The following is a 20,160-nucleotide window of genomic DNA, read 5'->3' as shown; positions in this document are numbered from 1 at the left end:
CAGATCTATCTATATCCTAACCAGGGGTGGGATTCAAATTTTTTAACAACCGGTTCTGTGGGCATGGCTTAGTGGGTGGGTATGGCTTGGTGGTCATGTGACTGGGTGGCTTGGTCATGTTATTGGCTGGGTGTCGCCAACTCAATATCACTCACATCGAGGCACGCATCTCCTCGCTTGGCCTCTTGTGACTAGGGATGCTGCAACAGTCATAAGTGTGAAAAACGGTCATAAGTCACTTTTTTCAGTGCCATTGTAACTTTGAATGGTCACTCCACACAAGCAAAGTACCAGCAAAGGAGGGGAAAAAAACTCCAGAGATGTTCCTGAGACAGGAAGTCTAGTCCTGCCAAGATTGTAATAAGGGTTAACAGAGAGGCAGTTTCTGCAAGCAACCCCAGAATGTTTCCTTCCTGCCTTCCTTACAGGTTTAGGCCAATAATTTCTTCTAACAACCAGTTCTCCGAACTGCCTAGAATGTTAACAACTGGTTCTAATGAATAGGTGCGAACTGGTAGAATCCCACCCCTGATCCTAACCAATTGGCACTTCTGATATTCCAAGCAATTAGAAGACAACACAGACTCATGTATGTCCAACAGAAGGTTCCTGTAAACAGCTTGCAGAAATTAAACCAAGGTAGATCTGGTCAATTCCAGAATTTGAATCTACCTGGAACAATACCTTGAGTTCTGTAATCAAAGAAAGCTAAAATATAAATGCTTGGGAAAAAAAAGATCAATGTGTTAAATAGTTGCTTAAAATTAATAACAATAAGTGCATTGCCAAAATTGGAGACAATGAAGGAAAAATTAAAAGTACTTGGACTAAGCCTGTAACTCCTTTAGCAACATCACATATACTATTGTCCTCTTAAAACATAAACACTCATTTTAAGACTCAGCACCTGGTGACTTCACAGACACATTAATGCAGGCTTCTTGGTGACAATGTAAACATAATTTGACAATGACTCATGGCATATTTTGCAGGCAGGGCTGGAAGTCTCTTACCCAAGCCCTAATCAAACCTGAGTTAATTGAGTTTGTGAGCCCAGAAAGCCACAAATTTTAGACAATAAGCTTTCTTAGTTGAATTAGAAGTGAAGCTTAGTAGCAACTGTATGGCCAATAACTAAATCTAACTTTTTTCCTGAAATTTTCAGTATTGTGGGGAGGCTTGCAACTGAGTGGGGAACTAGTTTTTTAGCTTTTTGTTTTTCTCTGATGAATGTAGAAAGCAGCATTCCTCATGTCCTCCCCTCCTTTTCCAAAGTTTTAAATGTGCTTTGCACTCTCTAGAATAGCCTCCCCCAGTCTGTTTTATGTACAGACATTGGATTATGGAGGCTCTAGTCTAGTCTGCAGTTAGAAGCACCAAATTAGAGAAATTTGCAGCATACAGAAGTTGATAGTTGCTGTTGCTTTTTCAATACAGAAAGCCTTTTATTAGGTTGCACAACACCCACAAAAATTGCATCAGTCACCAAGTCATACACAGGATATATTGTATATCCTGTTCTGGTTCTCTTGGGAAAGTACTAAATGAAGCTTACTTCAGCTCTACATCAAAGTTGAAAAATTTTTTGCTCCTCAAGCCTCAACACCCCATCCACCCACAAGAGCCTGTTTCCTAGTTGTATTCATGGGATTTTTCATGATTCCTAACTGCTATGTGTTTTTGTTTTGCATTAGGTGAATTTCATCAATTCTGTTTTAAGCTGTTCAGTCATGAGAGATAGGTTAGCCATATAAAATAAATAAATAAACTGGATCTGAAATGAAGTCATACTACATAATTATTATTGCCTAGGTATTTTAAGTTTAATTTCCTCAACATAAGAAAATGTCATGATAGCAGCTCCAGATGCCTATAGCCAATCTATAGCTGTACTAAATACAGGTAGTCCTTGGCTTACAACAGTTCATTTAGTGACCATTTAAAGTTACATCAGAACTGAAAAAAGTGACTTGGGACCGTTTTTCAATATGTAGCATCCCCATGATCACATGATCTAAATTCAAACACTTGGCAACTGACTCATATTTATGACTTGCTGTGTCCCAAGGTCATGTGATCACCTTTTGCCACTGTTGGAAGAAATATCCAAGTGGTTCAGTTCCAGCCGGGAAAAAGACACTGGAAACATGGAGGCTGATTGGAAAGAGGGTTTAGTGAAGAACAGAACCACCAAGCACATGATCCTGGTACAGCTGAGAATTGAGAGGGGCGGGGAGGTATTTATACCTTCTCTTGTGCTTTGAATTTGAGCTTCCTGTTCCTGTGCAAGAACATGTGTTCTATTGGCTGTTGTGAGACTCCCATGGGGCCATGTGCAACTAGGAGTTTGAGATACGTTTGGTTGAAGTTTGGCTGATGCAATGTCCTTAGGAGATTTTGGAATGCAGGAAGCTCTGCTGCTAGATAATCCTGTCTGGAGGATCATGTCTTAATCCCATCATCCTGGAGCTGGAGGTCTTTTGTCTTGTAGGTAGGCTGGTCCAGTTTTTCTTAATGGGCACCAAATATCAGCTGGGGGCAGGGAGCTGCTTTTTATCTTTAAAACATACACTGCTCAAAAAAATAAAGGGAACACAAAAATAAGACATCCTGGATCTGAATGAATAAAATATTGTTTTTAAATACTTTGTTCATTACATAGTTGAATGTGCTGACAACAAAATCACACAGAAATTATCAATGGAAATCAAATTTAGCAACCCATGGAAGTCTGGATTTGGAGTTACACTCAAAATTAAAGTGGAAAAAAATACTACAGGCTGATCCAACTTTGATGTAATGTCCTTAAAACAAGTCAAAATGAGGCTCTGTAGTGTGTGTGTGGCCTCCACGTGCCTGTATGACCTCCCTACAACACCTGGGCATGCTCCTGATTAGGTGGCGGATGGTCTCCTGAGGGATGTCCTCCCAGACCTGGATTAAGCATCCCCCAACTCCTGGACAGTCTATGGTGCAATGTGGCGTTGGTGGATGGAGGGAGACATCATGTCCCAAATGTGCTTAATTGGATTCAGGTCTGGGGAACGGGCGGGCCAGTCCATAGCATCAATGCCTTCGTCTTGCAGGAACTGCTGACACACTCCAGACACATGAGGTCTAGCATTATCATGTATTAGGAGGAACCCAGGGCCAACCGCACCAGCATATGGTCTCACAAAGGGCCTGAGGATCTCATCTCGGTACCTAATGGCAGTCAGGCTACCTCTGGCGAGCACATGGAGGGCTGTGCAGCCCCCTAAAGAAATGCCACCCCACACCATTACTGATCCACTGCCAAACCGGTCATGCTGGAGGATGTTGTAGGCAGCAGAATGTTCTCCACGGTGTCTCCAGACCCTGTCATGTCTGTCACATGTGCTCAGTGTGAACCTGCTTTCATCTGTGAAGAGCACAGGGCGCCAATGGCGAATTTGCCAATCTTGGTGTTCTTTGGCAAATGCCAAACGTCCTGCACAGTGTTGGGCTGTAAGCACAACCCCCACCTGTAGATGTCGGGCCCTCATACCACCCTCATGGAGTCTGTTTCTGACCGTTTGAGCAGCCACATGCACATTTGTGGCCTGCTGGAGGTCATTTTGCAGGGCTCTGGCAGTGCTCCTCCTGTCCCTCCTTGCACAAAGGCAGAGGTAGCAGTCCTGATGCTGGGTGGTTGCCCTCCTACGGTCTCCTCCACATCTCCTGATGTACTGGCCTGTCTCCTGGTAGCCCCTCCATGCTCTGGACACTAGGCTGACAGACACAGCAAACCTTCTTGCCACAGCTCGCATTGATGTGCTATCCTGGATGAGCTGCACTACCTGAGCCACTTGTGTGGGTTGTAGACTCCGTCTCATGCTACCACTAGAGTGAAAGTACCGCCAGCATTCAGAAGTGACCAAACCATCAGCCAGGAACTGAGAAGTGATCTGTGGTCACCACCTGCAGAATCACTCCTTTATTGGGGATGTCTTGCTAACTGCCTATGCTTTCCACCTGTTGTCTATTCCATTTGCACAACAGCATGTGAAATTGATTGTCAATCAGTGTTGCTACCTAAGTGGACAGTTTGATTTCACAGAAGTGTGATTGACTTGGAGTTACATTGTGTTGTTTAAGTGTTCTCTTTATTTTTTTGAGCAGTGTATTTCTTTTATCATCCAGGGAAATATAATATTCTGGCTTTTTTAATATTTCCCAAAATATTTCATTCTTCTAGGAGAGGAGTGCGGTGCTAATTTTGTACACCTGACTAGCAAAATCAATGGGGAAGCCAGATTCACTTAACAACCATAGTACTAACTTATCAACTGCAACAATTCACTTTACAATTGTGGCAAAAAAAAAAAAATGGGACAAAACTCAACAAATGTCTCACTTAACAGACATTTTGGGCTCTATTGTGGTTGTAAATTGAGGACTGCCTATAGCAGTGTTTGTTCTCAGTGTTTTATATATGTAAATTTGTACTATAGCCATATTAGGCAAAGAGAAAGAAAAATAATTCAGCCTGTATTGCTGTGCTTATAAACAAATACTATTGCCAGTTGTAATTGATCACATCCCAGAGACCACAGCTATTCTTTTCGTTTATTTAAAAAATAGGGAATAAGTGACTAGTTTAACACTCGTAGGTTCAGAGCGCCATTTTATGCGTTACCCTCTTGCGTTATCTCAAAGTACTTTGGTCAACTCGCAGCTCCTTTCGCAGAACAACGTCAAGTTTTCGCGCCTCCCTCAACCCCAACCCGAGGGACGACGCAGCTGCGGAGCGAGCAGAAGCCGCTCCACGGCGAATGCGACTCTGCGCCTGCGCCAAATACATCAGGCGAGGTGGTGGCGTGGAGGAAGGAGCCGTCACCGACCCCGCCTCCTCTCGCGGTTCTTGGCGCGGGGGAAGGTAGATCCGGGCCTGTTTGTTGCCGGCCGGCGGTAAGTGGTTGGTTGGCTACGTTGCCGAGGCGAGAATGGCTCAGCGGGGCTCAACGGAGGCAGCCTTGCGGCGGACGATGGAGGCGGAGGGGCTACAGGAGGCAGAGGCTGCCTTGGAAAAGCATCAGCGGTTGATTGCAGGTCAGAAGCAGACACGGAAGGGGAATACAAGGGAGGAATGCGGGGTATGCCTGGAAAAAGAAGCAGGCTTTGTTGGACCTGCTCGGCTGTGTTATCCGGTTGCGATAGATTTGCATTGTCCCACGAGGAGGAGAGAAAGGTGACTTACAGGACAACAGGTTCTTCTTCCCAGGCATCAGTTCACAAGGGTTCAAGGAGAATGGCTAGGCTTTAGGTTTGCTCTGGCTTGTTTTATTGGGGGGGTTGGACGCTGCGTCATAGTGACAAGGTCATACTGGGTGCCTGCATTTCACACGTTTTCAAGTTGACCCCGGCAGTTGGAAACGTGTTCTGGCTTTGAACTGTAATTATCCTTGTGAGATTATACTTGACAGGCTTGGAATCATGATGTGGTGTGAGGCAGGTTTTCCATGGTTTAATCCAGGCTCCCTCATCATAAATGTCCATCGATGATGTTGGGCAATTAACTCGAGTAACTGCAGTAACATGACTAAATCTAATGGAATGGACAACCTACACAAACATGGCTTTGTGGAATTTATTAATCTCTGGTTTACTGCACTGCAACATGCTAATTTTGTTTTACTGAAATTAACTTAGTTGCCACATGCCTAATTATAAACTGCCCTAGCCAATCATATTTTAGCATGCTGAAGATGTTTGGAGAATGAAGGTTTCCTACCAGTTGTTATAGAGGCTAGAACAATCAATCAATGGAACAGCTTGACCTTTGAAGTTGTGGGAGCGCCATCACTTGAGATCTTCAGGGAAGAGATTGGACTGCCCTAACCCTAACCCGCTTGGGCGGGGTGGGGTGGGGGGTTGGACTAGATGATCTATAAGATCCCTTCCAACTCTGATTATCTGTTATCTGTTATTGCCTAAAAGCAATGTAGTTTGGGAGCAAAGGAGAACATTATTCACTTTTAATTATTAGCAATATTTTGTTATGCAAATCAAACAATACAAGTCATAATGTAGTTAATTATACTTGCACATGGAGAACATAGAATTTGCCAATTTCAGTCAATTTTTCTGTGTGTAACTTGTTTTGAAGTAATGATAATCATATGGTATTTTTATTTTGCTTAGTGTATGCTATGAATCCAACCATTTAGTCTTATCTAATCTTGCTGAGCATGTTGTATCAACCTTACTGTTGTCTCTACACCATCAACAATACTTAAAACTTTTTAGAAAGATCAACTTTTGAAATCTAGTCTTGCTATGCATAAATATGGCCATGTATTATAATTTTTTCTTGCATCAGAAAAAGATGTCCATGTATGATGTACTTTCAGTATTTTTTGGTCTCCTTTCCCAGTGGCCCTGCAATTATATGTCTTCATAATTTGTAATTTTAAAAATAGGTATATAAACTTTGCTAAAGATAATTTATTCTGCCTTTCTTAAGCATGCCAGCGAGGAAGCACTATTTTTAAAAATTTCTAAATATAGAAATAGGAACACACTTTCTTCATTTATTGGCTACCATATAGCCCTGTTTTATTAATGTATAAGCAATTCATTCACATTTAATGTTGAAGCATATAGATATTGTATCTACTAGCATTTTTTTAAATTAAATTTATATAATTGCCCATTTTACTATCATGTCTCTGGGCAGCTTACAAAGATAAAATACAGAAAACAATACAAATCAAAAATAGCCACAAAGTCATTACAGATAAAAGTATGAAAAACTGGGAAAGTTCCACTGATTTTCCTAAAAGTGTAGCCACTTAGCAGGCTCTCCACCAGATTGGCCAGATGACAAAGCCATGATTTCAGGTTCTTCTGGAAGCCATGTGCTTATATATGCTTTGTATGAGCCAGTGTACTCCATATACCTCCTAGTTGGAGATATACGGAGAACAGTATGAATTTAATTGAATTGGATACTTTATTTGATGAAGTGTGATTTGTCTCTGTAATAGAAGTACACTATGTACTTTCAAAGCATCCGAGAGAATAATAATACCAATAAAAGGGGGAAGTAAAGAAGCTAATAGAAAGGATAATTAATAATAGAGCCACCCTGTATGAGTTGATATATACTGTATGTACATGTTAGAACTCCAAGAACTAAGTGTTTAGTAGAGGGGGAAACTGTCCCTATATCTAGTTATCTTGCAAAGTAGGTTGTAGATTAGATACCCTGGTTTTCAATATGATGAGTTTTCTTGGAGTAAAACTTGGGCTTTTCCTGGCAAAATGTGCTCAAGCTGATCTGTTTGCCTTTAGGAATGCTGCAAATGGCTTAGTTCTAATTAAAAGAGATCCTGAAAAAGATAGATGTATTGATATGGTAGAAGCAATGATGGTTTGCAAATACAGATAGTCCTTGACCAGTAACTTAGCTATTGTCCAAAGGGAGCCCTCTCCAAGGTATTTTCGACCTGGTTCCATCAGACACCACCCCCATAGTCATGTGACCACATTTCGGGCAGTTGGCAACTGGCCTGCATTTATAACTGCTTGCAGCATCCCATAGTCACATGACCATGATTTAAAACATGTTTATTTCTGTTTTTTGGCAAAAAAAAAGTCCCATGGAGAACAAGGCTTCCTTTGTGATCATGGATTCATTTAATGACCATGGTGACTCCCTTAATAACCACAAAAAGTAGTAAAAACAGGTCAGTCACACAATGATCTGCTTTACAGCTTATGTCTGTAATAGTCTTCATTGTCATAAATTAAGAACTACCTGTATAAATATGAAATATGAAAACTGTGTAGTGATTGGTTTTTATCAGTCCTTTTGTATAGGTGACTCTAGCCTCTTTTTAGCAAGTTATTTTCTTTTGTACCACACAGTTTGTTATTCTGCCATCTGTACACTTTTCTGATTCTTTTTGTTTTTATTGTCAGGTTTTCATTTGTTAACTCCCCAGAATTGCTGGGAGTTGGGCAGAACATAAATGTAATAATATATTTGCAAAAGGCAGCTTTACTTGGAATAGCTTGCGTCCTGCAGTGATACCGTTTATATTATTAAACAACTTCCTATCCCAGGTCCTTGGAAAAGATTCAGTAATTGGACGAAAGTACCAGATCCAGCTAAATATCTGGCTAACTGTGCAACCAACCATAATAATAATGTTAGTGTAAACAATTTATTTTACAGACTTATATACCACTCCAGTTGTTAAATGAAGTGGCTTGCAGTCTTCAGTACTACCCAGATCTGGTTACATTTCTTTTTTCTGCATTGCATACAATTTTTTACCATAACGTGGAATAGTGTTGAGTCAGGCCTCTTGTAGGGATGATTCTAGCCTCTTTTGTATATGTATGTGTGAAGAAATGATATATTTTATTTTTGTAATTTTAATTATAACTCATCTCAGTGAAATGATACTATAGAGACCAAAACCTGGTTTTTGTTAACTGTGTATTAAAACTCAACAATTTAAAAACTGAATGGGTAAATCATTTTGGATAAGCTTCATTAGTTGGAGGAAAATTATAGCTCATAGTTGAAAGATCTCAAAGATGGTCAGAGAACCTTCTAAAGTGACCCAAGATAGTGGCTGATGAGACCTGTGAAGTCCTATTAAGCTTTAAGGAGAAAGTAGAGGATTCAAAGAAAGGCTTAACTAGAAGGAACTCCATCAAATTGTCAAGGAAACAACTGTTTCATATAGGAAATCAAAAGTAACAAGAGGAACCTGAGGCTGAGGCAGACTGTTAAGCAACCTATGTTCATTATGTAAGGATAATTGGAGTTAAACTTTATAAATCATTAACACACCAACCTCTGGAAGACAGTATTATGTTCTGCACTACTTGGCATTTTAAAACGTGCTATAAAATACATTAGTATTACAGATATTTGGGAAAGGAAGAAATGTAATAAAGTTTTAACATTTTCTTAACTTTTTAAAATAGGGAATTTGCATAGCAGTTTTAAACTCAAGTTTACGTTTTAATATTAATGGTGAAGTGTTTATTTTATGTAGTTGCTATCACATATGTTAAATATTATCTTATTGCACTGCCTCTTCACTTGGGGACCAAAAATTCAGTTGGATTTCAGCTCCCTTTTGTCTCTATGTTACATACATATTCTTACATCTTTCATTACATTACATTTAATAAAAATTGATGTTGCGTTTTGGCTCCTCGGTTTGATTTCATATATATTTCCAAATGTGACTTGGATTATAATTCTAGAGAAATCGGTATAGATTCTCAATGTTCCTTCTCACTGCAATTCCTCATGTAAGTTTATGGTCTCATCGTTAAGGCATCAGGCTAGAAAGCAGGAGACCATGAGTTCAAGTGCAACCTTAGCCATGAAAGCCAGCTGGGTGATTTTTGGTGAGGTGGGTTGGGCTGAAACTCTCTTAGCCCAATTCACTTCACAGGGTTGTGAGATAAATAGGAGGAGGAATTTGTGTTGGACATCTTTATCGCCTTACGTTATTTGCAAAAAATAATAAAGGCAGGATACAAATAAAATAAATAAATTAATTAAACTTTATTGCATTTCAGGAAAAGCACATAAAGAAGGTGGATCTGCCCGAATGTCACTCCTCATCTTAGTGTCCATCTTCTTAACAGCTGCTTCTGTTATGTTGGTGGTATATAAAAACTTTCCCCAACTTAATGAGTAAGTATACCATGATAAATTCATTCCATTTTTAACATCTGTAATCATATCCTCTAGAAAAGCATAATATAATATCAATTTCAAAAAATCCCAACAAATTAAATTTAGTTTTCTCGTGTTAGCAAATTCTTGTAGTATAGTTATTTACAGATACTTTTTTCAAATGGTAAAATATGCATGTTAACTACAAAAATTATTTGAGATAGGTTGATATTGATTCCCTGCATCCTTGCTAATTCAAATTAAAATGGTTGCCCAGTTTGTAAGTAAACTGGATGAAAGTTCCAACAGCATAAAGATAATCTTCTTAAGAAGCCATCCTTGAACGCACAACTTGCATCCAGTCTCCAACTTTCCCTTTGTGGAGAAGGTTGCTGAGAGGGTGATTGGCACTCAACTTCAGATGTCCCTCAGTAAAGTGAATCTGAACTCTTTTCATTCAAGTTGTGGTACAATACTGAGATTGAATTGGTTGTTCTTGCAGAGGACTTTTGAAGAGCCCTGCAACAGGCGTGGTATAACCATTCTGGCTCTCCTAGATCTCTGGCTTTCAAGTCCATGAATTATGAAATCCTTCTGTATTTCTGTATTGGCTATGGGCTTGAGAGTAGAAGGCACCGTGTTGCAGTTGTGCTTCTCCTTTCTCCATAGCCAATTCCAGTGGGTATTGGTGGGAAAGGAGAGATTGAGCCCTAGAGCCCTGTAATGTGGGGTGCTCCGGAGTTTGAGTCTCTTGCGTCTTATCTTTACTATCTACACGAAACTATTGGGCAAGGTTACTGGATAGCATAGAATGCAGTGTTATCATTATGCTGATTTACCTGGTTACATTTCTCTACCCTGAGCTGTGCAGTTTATATTGTTGCACTGCTGATTGAGTGGCTGGAGGTTTGAGGGTCTGGATAGAGAGGAACAGTTTTGAATCAATTCTGGCAGGATTGAATGGCTTTGGGTTTTGGTTCCAGGATCTGTTGATATGTCAGCTTTGACTCTGGGCTTGGTTGCTCTTCCCCAGACTGAACGGGTATATAATTTGAGGGTACTTCTGGGCTCATGGCCCCTACTCAACTAGGTAGCAGTCATGGCCTTTGCACAGATTTGCCTTGTGAGCCAATTGCACCCTTTCCTGGACTGAGAAGATCCTGCTCACAGTGATTCATATCCTAGTCAGTTTCCGTCTGGACGACTGCAATGTGTTGTACATGGGGCTGCTTTTGAAGATCACCAGAAGCTATAACTGATTCAGAATGAAGTTGCATGAACAGTGTTGGATGCCCCTAAGTTTGCCCACATTACACCCCTGTTGAGTAAACTGCCCTGGCTCACAGCTTCTTTCTGGGTGCATTTCAAAGTGCTGATTATTACCTTTAAAGCCCTATATGGCATGGGACCAGGTTTTCTCTGAGAGTATTTGCTAATCCCATAAGGTTTAATAGGACTGGCATGCTCCAGATCCCTTTCCTAAAATGTTACTATCAAATGGGTCCTAGGAAGCTTCTGTAGCTGCCCCTGCCTTGTAGAACACCCTTGCCCATCGGGCAAACCCCATCTTTCAGTCTTCTGGAAGGTCATAAAGACCTGGCCTTTTACTCAGATCCTGGGATACAGTGATGGGGGCCTATGGGTGACTGAGGTGCCAGGTTTTTTTTAAGTTTTGTTTTTATTATTTTATGTAGTTTTATTACTACTACTATGAGTTGCTCAAAGTTTTATATTTTAAGATGGGTGGCCATACAAAAAATAAGTAATATTTTTATCTCAGCATAAAACTTCAACTCTTTGTCTGCTGTACAGTGGTGAAAATGATTGAACCTGAGAGGTTTATTTCTGCTGAAATCTGTCCTGGAACCTTGTTTAGAATGATGACTTTGAAATTGATTAATAATTGCCAGAAAATTAAGTTGGAAGACTTTGGTCATCTAAAACAATCTAATGATTTCTGAAGTAGACTTGTTAGAGTGACTATACAAGATTTGACGCTGGATAGATGAATTAGTTACACAAATTGAGCGATGCAGGGCTGCAAAATTATTTCAATGGGATCAAAGCTTTCATTAAAAACTGGGAATTATAATATCATGGTAGAGTATATGTAGTAACTTTTTGCTGACTGGAGGCAAGAGTTCACTATATCTATTAATAAAATCTGTTTTTCCCCCACAGAGAGGAAAGAGGATGTATGAAAGTTCCTAGAGACATGGATGATGCTAAAGCTTTAGCAAAAGTACTCTCTAAGTACAAGGATACTTTCTATGTTCAAGTATTAGTGGCCTATTTTGCTACCTTTGTCTTGTATCCTTCCTAAAAAAATATACAAATTGCTGTGGAATGTGATGTGGATTAATTATGATATATTAATAATGCTTTTAATGCTATGGTTTCACTTCTAAGATAAAAGTGTGAAATAGATGCATAGAGATAAACCATGTTAACATACCGTGGTAGCTCAGTGGTTAGATTGCACTGTTGCAGGTTAATTCTGCTGACTGCCACCTGGTAGCAGTTTGACAGTTTAATTCTCACCAGCTTAAGATTGTCTCAGCCTTCCAAGTCAATAAAATGAGGACTGTAGATTGTGGGGGCAATATGCTGTCTCTGTAAACTGCTCTAAGAGGACTGTAAAGCACTGTAAAGTGGTATATAAGTCTAAGTATTATTGCTATACCATACAAAGAAAACAACTGTAAAAAATCTAGGAAAGAAACAAAAAGACAGATCCCCTTCAGCAGCTAACATTCAAATAAGCAGGGATCAACATCAATCAAAAACAGTATTCTAGTCAAAGAACCACTAAGAAGTAAACCATAGCCCTGTCAAAACTGGCAAGGAACCACCAAGGCAGCAAACCTCCCATTCAATGAACTGATGATATTACCCAGTTAGGTAATGAAATATCTGCCAGTTCAGTGAACATCAAGAATTCCATATTGACTTTAATGCAGTGGCCTCCAACTTTTTTTGTGCCACAGCCCGGTACCGGCATCACAAAATGATCTGCGGCCCAGTACCGGCATCAGCACACATGACAAGGCAAGGCGAGCCGAGCGACCGGCCAGCCAGCCGTGCCCCGCTTCTCCCCGCCACCTTCAACTCCTCCTTTGTAGCTTTTTTGTGCTTTCTTAATCTCCGCTGCCATCGGGACGGCTCTTCGTTCGAAGCTGCCGCCCCCTTTGATGAAACTAAGGCGCGAGGATTCCTTCAGGACCCAAACACCGCTTTCCAACCGGAAAAGCTCCCCCGGAAGCACTTTCTCGTCGAAACAACATGGCGGCACCCAGCAAACCGGCGGCCTGGTAGAAAATGATCTACGGACCGGTACCAGTCCAGGGCCCGGTGACTGGGGACCTCTGCTTTAATGGATGAAAGAAATGCCAAGCCTCATAAGTTGTCCTCAACTTATGACCTATTTGGAACCCAGAATTATTGTCATAAATTTAGGCACCGCCAGACCAGGTTAAATTTTATGACCTTTTTTTTTTATGATGGTTTGTAAAACAAATCATGTGGTCATTAAGTGAACCACATGGTTGTTAAATCCAAAATATCTAATGGGTATTTTTTGATATTTTCTAGCAGAAGTCATAAATTGAAAATAGAATATGAGTCAGCACCCCTCAAGTCTGTTTAGACCAACTGGTATTCAGAAATATCGTTACCGTAATTTGACCATAACCATATTAATAATCACTTATCCTGCATTAATTTGCTTAATCTGCTTTTGAAGGGTGTCCAGCACAATTTATGCTAAAAAACCTACAGTATAGATATTTTGTAAAGATATATTCTAGTTTTATTTGCTCTGAATCACAGTTATTGAGTGATCCCAAGTCCTGTTAGTATAAAATGCTGGCAAAGATATATCCATTTCTTTATTGTATCCATCCTTCTTTAGTACCTGACTGAAGTCAGAGCAGAGGCTTGAAACTTGGTCCCAATCAGACCATGATCATCTTTATTTAATAAGGTAGAGTTAAAGTGTTTTTCCTTTATTAAAACATTAACTCTATAAATATCTCTATAAATATCTCTATAAACATAGGAGTCAATAAATGAAATCATTTGAAATGTTTGGAGCTTAAAAAAAAGAAAGTTAATAAACCTGTTACTTGTTATTTTTACTATTCCTGTCTTTTAAGTTGTAAAAATTTCACAAAAGTCAGCTGAACCAAAGTTTTGGGAAGTCTTCTTGCATTTATATCAAAGGATATTTTGCTGCTGTGAAATCACTTTTGAAATTTTTTAACATTCTGCTAAAGATAATAATTCTTTATTTTTATTGGTATGTTCTTCCTCTGGGAGTGGAATTTGCTATTGCTTTCCTGTTAAAGTACTTGGACTGAAATAAATTTTTGAATCAAAAGTTAATGTAATATTACAATTCTTATATGAACAATGTTTAGCAATTAAATTCAAGGATATTAAATACTGCCGTCTACCAGCAATTTATATAATCAGTAAGGCAGTTTAAAAAATTTGCTTCAATTTTTCACAGAAATAAAGTGGCCTGTAAAGAGATAATGTTGAGATTCATTGATGTGTTCATTTACTGATAAATGATGATTGTAGTTCAGACCTAATTTTTTTTATGTCAGTGGTAAGAATTCTCAGTATTTTGAACATCTTAAAATAGCCTTCATCCTAACCCTGGATTTCAGATTGTGATTCAATCTATTTGTTAATATTCTGTCATACAGAATATTAAATGGAAATTTATTATTGCTTATTCAGGAAATACTTTTTTTCAAACTTTATCTTGCATTTAAATCTTTTATAGTTAAAAACATGTCTACCTTTCAGTAATCTATAAAATTATACTATAAGACTTAACAGAAGGATTTGTTTGTTCAATAATTTATCGAAATTTGTTCTTAACTAGACTCACCATCTAGCCTGCAAACATTTGCTATTCCTGGATCTATATTTTTGAGTATACTTTCAGGATTTCTTTATCCTTTTCCATTAGCTCTATTTCTTGTTTGTCTGGTAAGTATTTATTGCAAGGGTAATATGCGCTTTCTTTTTTAAAAAATACTTAAGCTATTGTGAAAAAGCAGAATATGTGGGTGTAAAAAAGGGATGTTTAAACTGGTTGTCTGCGGGCCGGATGCATCATGCGCAAGCCACTCCCATCCCAGTTCCGCAAAGGGAAAAATGTCATATGATAGCAACATGACACCAAGAGTTTGACACCCGTGGTGTAAAATATTAAGTCTATTCTTACCTAATTGCATGGGGATATATTTGTACTTTTTAAGTGCTTCCTAGAGAATTCAAATCTAGTTAAAATAACAGAAATGCAATTCAAAATGTTAGCTCAGTAATAACATAGAAATAAATATTGCAAATAATATTGAACACAACCAACATCTGGATACTTACATCTCTTAAAAACTTTCAGAAGTCACTTTCCATACTTCTTTTTTTTTAGGAAGGCTTAAAAAAATATAGTTATTGCTGAAAATGCCTGATTAATCATCGTTATTGGCCAAAGTTTCCACAAATATGACATGAATAATAAGACTTGCTAGGATTTATGACATGAATATACTAAGAAATACAGGGCTTTGTCTCTGACTCCCAAAGTTTAAAAGAGGCATGCATTCTCTAGCAAATAAACAAAGAATACAGCTGCTACAAAATTGATAAATATACAGTATACTCTTCCTAAATTGTTGGAAAATATACAGCCGTATAATGCATTGCATTAATTGAGGCTGAATGTAACAGAAATATAAACCAAGGTAGTGTAGCAAGTACTGTCAAGGAATTTGAGATCAAACTGTTTGGATTAAGTTGAAATTCACATCTCTTAGTATCATGCATTTACTATAGCATAAAGCATCCTTAGCTAAACAGACTTTCCAAGAAAAATATCATCTCTGGTTACTGATAATTTGGTAAGATAAAGATTAGGTTACTATAATTTGTTTCTTGCAAAGCTAATTTTAAAAAAACTATAGCAATTTTAACTAAACTAGAAACTAATTTATTTTTACTTTTAAAACTGCCTAGCCTAATACATTTATTTCTGGGCACAATTTAGATAATTTAAGCCCAGATTATTTGAGAATTTCTGCCTTACTAAAACTTGTTCACTGAATTTTTCTAGATGTTTACAAGTTACGCCATCCCATTTAGAATTAAGATAAATAGCAGTTAGGAATTTTGCCTTCATAATTGTGCTAGTTACTTTGGGTGCTCTCTTTCTATACTTGTTTGCTTGGTGCCCACCTTAAAAATGTTCAGATGCAAGGACTATAGTGTATTGCTTTCTCAGGTTTTTTTCTGTTGTCAAAAATGTGCTGCTTCTCTCTCTCTCTCTCTCTCTTTCTCTCTCTCTCTCTCTCTCTCTCCCTCTGTGTGTGTGTGTGTGTGTGTGTGTGTGTGTGTGTATTAGAGACTTTTCCCCATACAGTCAAACTCAGACTTGTGTTTTAAACATTTCCTTTCAGACAGCTTAAATTGACACAATGCAAAGAAACAATTTTAATGTGCACATCTAATTTTTGCATTGTTTTGAAATTTATTTAATTTTGTTACAAATCATTGTTGCATGTTAATTACATTAAATTGAGTATCTCTCTGTAAGATACGGCTTTTTCATTTATTTGCAGTGCTCTGGACTTGGAGCTTCTTTTTGTTACATGCTGTCGTATTTAGTTGGAAGACCACTTGTATATAGATATTTAACAGAGAAAGCAGTAAAATGGTCAAAACAGGTAAGATCACTCTGGTGGAACATATGTGCTGAACCATTCAATTAATAGAAGGATATCTTAACATTTTTTCCTACTTCTAATAGAAGTCATAGAAGCTAGTTTATTTCTACAACCAGTTGTAGTATTAAGGAGTGTCAATGTGTCTCACATGAGCTAAAATATTCGTGTATTTTTTGCATGTGGCAGCCCTGCTAATTACCCAGTCTTCCAATACTGATTCTGCCTGCCTTTTGTCCTTCAATGTCTGGTCCCTTTGCTTTCATTTTGTGAAAGGATGAATAATGATGGGAAAAGGCAAGAAGGATCCATCATATGAGCAGAGTTTCATTACTTCATCTCTGAATCTTGTCCTGTTTTCTAGTCAACAAACAAGCAGATGGAATGACTTAGGAACTGTTGTGATATTTAGGTTTAATGATTAACCATGTTTAAAACAATTGGAATAATATGTCTTTCAATGAATGACAGCTTTTAACAGATGAAGACTTGTTGGAAAAACAAAAGATGTTTCATGGGCTATTTAGGAGTTCTGTGAAATGTGAAAGCTTGCACTCTGCTACCAAAGTTTGTATGCCATTATTTTTTTGTTTTTTATTCTCCTCTAGAATTTTAGGTGGCTGTGGTCATTGATATCTCCCTTTTATGTGGCTGGTACTGGTTTAATTATACACAAAGGCTAATTAATACTCCTGAGCTCCAGTAATGGGATTCATTACTTGGTTAAGATGAAACTGCTGAATTTCAAAGCAAGATTATTTTAATTTGGTATTCTTATGTCCCACAGGTTGAAAGACACAGAGAACATCTCATTAACTACATACTATTTTTGAGAATCACTCCATTCCTTCCTAATTGGTTCATCAATATAACTTCTCCTGTATTAAATGTGCCATTAAAAGTATTTTTTATTGGTACTTTTCTTGGTAAGAATTCTGTTTAATAGTTAATATTTTAAAAAGTACATGTTTCCTTGTATGTATGATTTATTAGTGCATAGTGCTATCTATTGGGCCAATTATAGATATTTTGGTTAATGTTCATATTTGAATTTTTTTATAAGAATTGTTTATAGATACAAGCACAAGTATAAAAAAATGACCTGCAGCATCAGTGTACAATTTTGTATCTTCCACAAAAATCTATTTTGAATCCTTGAAATAAGGTTGGTAAATAACAACAGAAACCTGTTAAGTTTGTTTGTTTTTTTGTTTTGTGCTCAGAATGTGGAAGTTGTAGCTCACTTAACTTAATTCATTTAGCTAATTTGGCCAACTAATATACATTTTTCATCCAGGGTTTCTACTTATTACTCATTCATTAAGTAATATGTGTCCCACCTATAAGAGTTATTGGGGGTCAGGTGGCATACAAATTTTAAAAACAAAGAGTCTGCTTTAACTTGTAGATGTAAAGCAATCTTTTTTTGATATTGGTTTCATAACATCTTGTATTCCCTTGTCATAAGAAGGATATACACAGGAATTTAACATAACTGTCCACATTTTCTGTTACGACTGTTTTGGATTAGATAAAATAACAATCACTTGCTAATAATAAAAGTATGGTTTTGTATTGATTGAAGCTATTTATAATTTCTAACCAAAATATTTTTACCTTTTGTTTCCAGGTGTTGCACCACCATCTTTTGTAGCAATTAAAGCTGGAACCACACTTTATCAACTCACTACAGCAGGCGAAGCTGTTTCCTGGAACTCATTCTTTATTCTTATAGTTCTAGCAATTCTGTCCATTTTACCAGCAGTTTTCCAGAATAAACTTAAACAAAAATTTGCATAAGGATCAACCTGGATCTTTGTTTTCCATTTCATCTCAGGATCCACACTACTCCTGTGATTCCTTTTCTAATGGATGTTAAGTAACTTAGAAAAAGGAAGCTGAAGAGACACAGAAGTTTTTAGATCTTTTGTTCAGTTATATTTATGGGGGGGGGGGAACAATCTACAGCTGGAAGAAAATTTTAAGGTGAACCATACCTTTTGAAGAATTCTGAGACATTGTCAATTTTAATCTGTAACATTGAATCAGAATTTATGCTTTGTCTGATGCCTTTTTGATAATTTAATGTGAATAATTTGTTTCTCCCATATTTTCCTCATCATTGAATAATCCTAAGAAATTACAAATTGCACAATGAATTCTATAATCCGAATGGAGTAAAAAAACTGCATTATTTCTTTATGCATAAAGTCTTCATTGAACACATGATTAGATGGCTTGACCAGTGTTTTTCAGAAATTTCTGGGTCTTTTGTTTTTTGCTCAGTTTTGTAAAAGATCGAGTGATTTAACTAGAGGATATTATTTTTTGTTTTCTTGAAATGAAGCTAATTTATCATGGCACATAAAAATACTACTTTTAATATTCTTACCTTGTTTGTGAGCATTTCAGTTACTTGGCTACAATTTTATGAAACTTATTGTCTATCAAAAAACAGTTATCAGAATACATTTTATGGTGATAGTTTTATAGGAGGATGTGTAGGAATGGCCTTTTATTTTGCAGTCATTTTCTTTTGGGTGGCAGGATTTATTAACATTTCCAGGTGCTGCACCATTTTTAAAACTTACAGATACAATTTGGCTAAGTAAAATTTCAGTGCTTGTCTCTAAAACGCCAAAGATATTTTCCAAGTTCCCCTTAAAGCCCAGGTTCATTCAGTCATATTTTACCCAGCAGTTGAAATGAATGAGAAGTGCCTAAGTATGAACAAGTTCAGTCTACAATGGAAGAAGTATTATTTGTTCACTGGGCAAAGATTAACCTGCAGAAATTGTATATTTTGTAAATAGGCCTTGCTAATATAATGTATCCTTTTTCTAATGGGAGAGTAGCGTATTAAAAATGGAATGAAGATTGGCTATTGAATTTTAAGTACTCTTTAGGGGTTTTACTTTCAAAAGTAATGATACTTTTTGTTGAATTACTATTGTCATTGAATATTTTTCCTCCATTTATGAGATCTAATATGCTGTTTTACTTCATAATACCTCTCAACCATTCCTCTATATGAAGGGTGTCCAACTGGTGGCCTGTGGGCTGGATGCATCGTATGCAGGCCATGCCCACCCCAGTTCCGCGAAGGGGAAAAACATTGTGATATATCATGTGACGGCAATGTGACACAGAGAGTTTGACACCCATACTCTGTATCTAATGCTGATTGTTCCATACACTTCTGTTACAAGTAGTCCATGTTTAATGACATAATTGGAACTGGAAATTCTGTTAAGTGATGTCATATATTGAAAACAACACATGACCGTGACACTTAGTAACAGTAGTTCCAGCAATGTCAGTTGCCATTGTTAAGTGAGGATCATGACTTCCTACCAGCTTCTCCTTTGATTTTGATTCTGGGAAGCTGACTGAAGGTCACAATTCATGATCAAGTAGCCATGAGAACACAGCACTGGCAGGTTCAGTCATAACTATCACTCATTCATTGCCATTGTATATTTGAAATGGTTGCTAAATGAGCAGTTGTTAAATGAGGACCACGGTAGATATATGGAATCAAATGAACGAAGTTTTAAAGACCATACAAGCAAAATCAGAACATTGTCAACTTTTTTTGACCTTCTCTGAAACAAGGCCAATATGCAAACCAAATGTGCAAAAAATTATATTTTATTACCCAGATTTCTATACCGTCTGCTTCTTAAGACTTAGGCGGTTTACAACAATGTGAAATTATCACAGCATCAACCAATAAAGCATCTAATTATAGCAAAT

General features: G+C 37.6%; 1 protein-coding gene across 1 annotated transcript; it reads left to right on the top strand.

Moving 5' to 3' along the window:
• The first annotated feature begins 4,803 nt into the window (after nt 1-4,803).
• Nucleotides 4,804-20,160, top strand: TMEM41B (transmembrane protein 41B). Its single transcript, XM_026706475.2, has 7 exons — nt 4,804-5,070; nt 9,571-9,688; nt 11,852-11,980; nt 14,578-14,671; nt 16,303-16,407; nt 17,192-17,330; nt 18,035-20,160. Exons 1-7 carry the CDS (start codon nt 4,965-4,967, stop codon nt 18,202-18,204), a joined length of 861 nt encoding a protein of 286 aa, XP_026562260.1. The 5' UTR covers nt 4,804-4,964; the 3' UTR covers nt 18,205-20,160.

This window comes from Pseudonaja textilis, chromosome 1 (assembly GCF_049901715.1).
Source record: "Pseudonaja textilis isolate UNSWEBS1 chromosome 1, rPseTex1.2, whole genome shotgun sequence".
Taxonomy (NCBI): Eukaryota; Metazoa; Chordata; class Lepidosauria; order Squamata; family Elapidae; genus Pseudonaja; species Pseudonaja textilis.
This window is presented reverse-complemented; position numbering and strand designations above follow the sequence as displayed.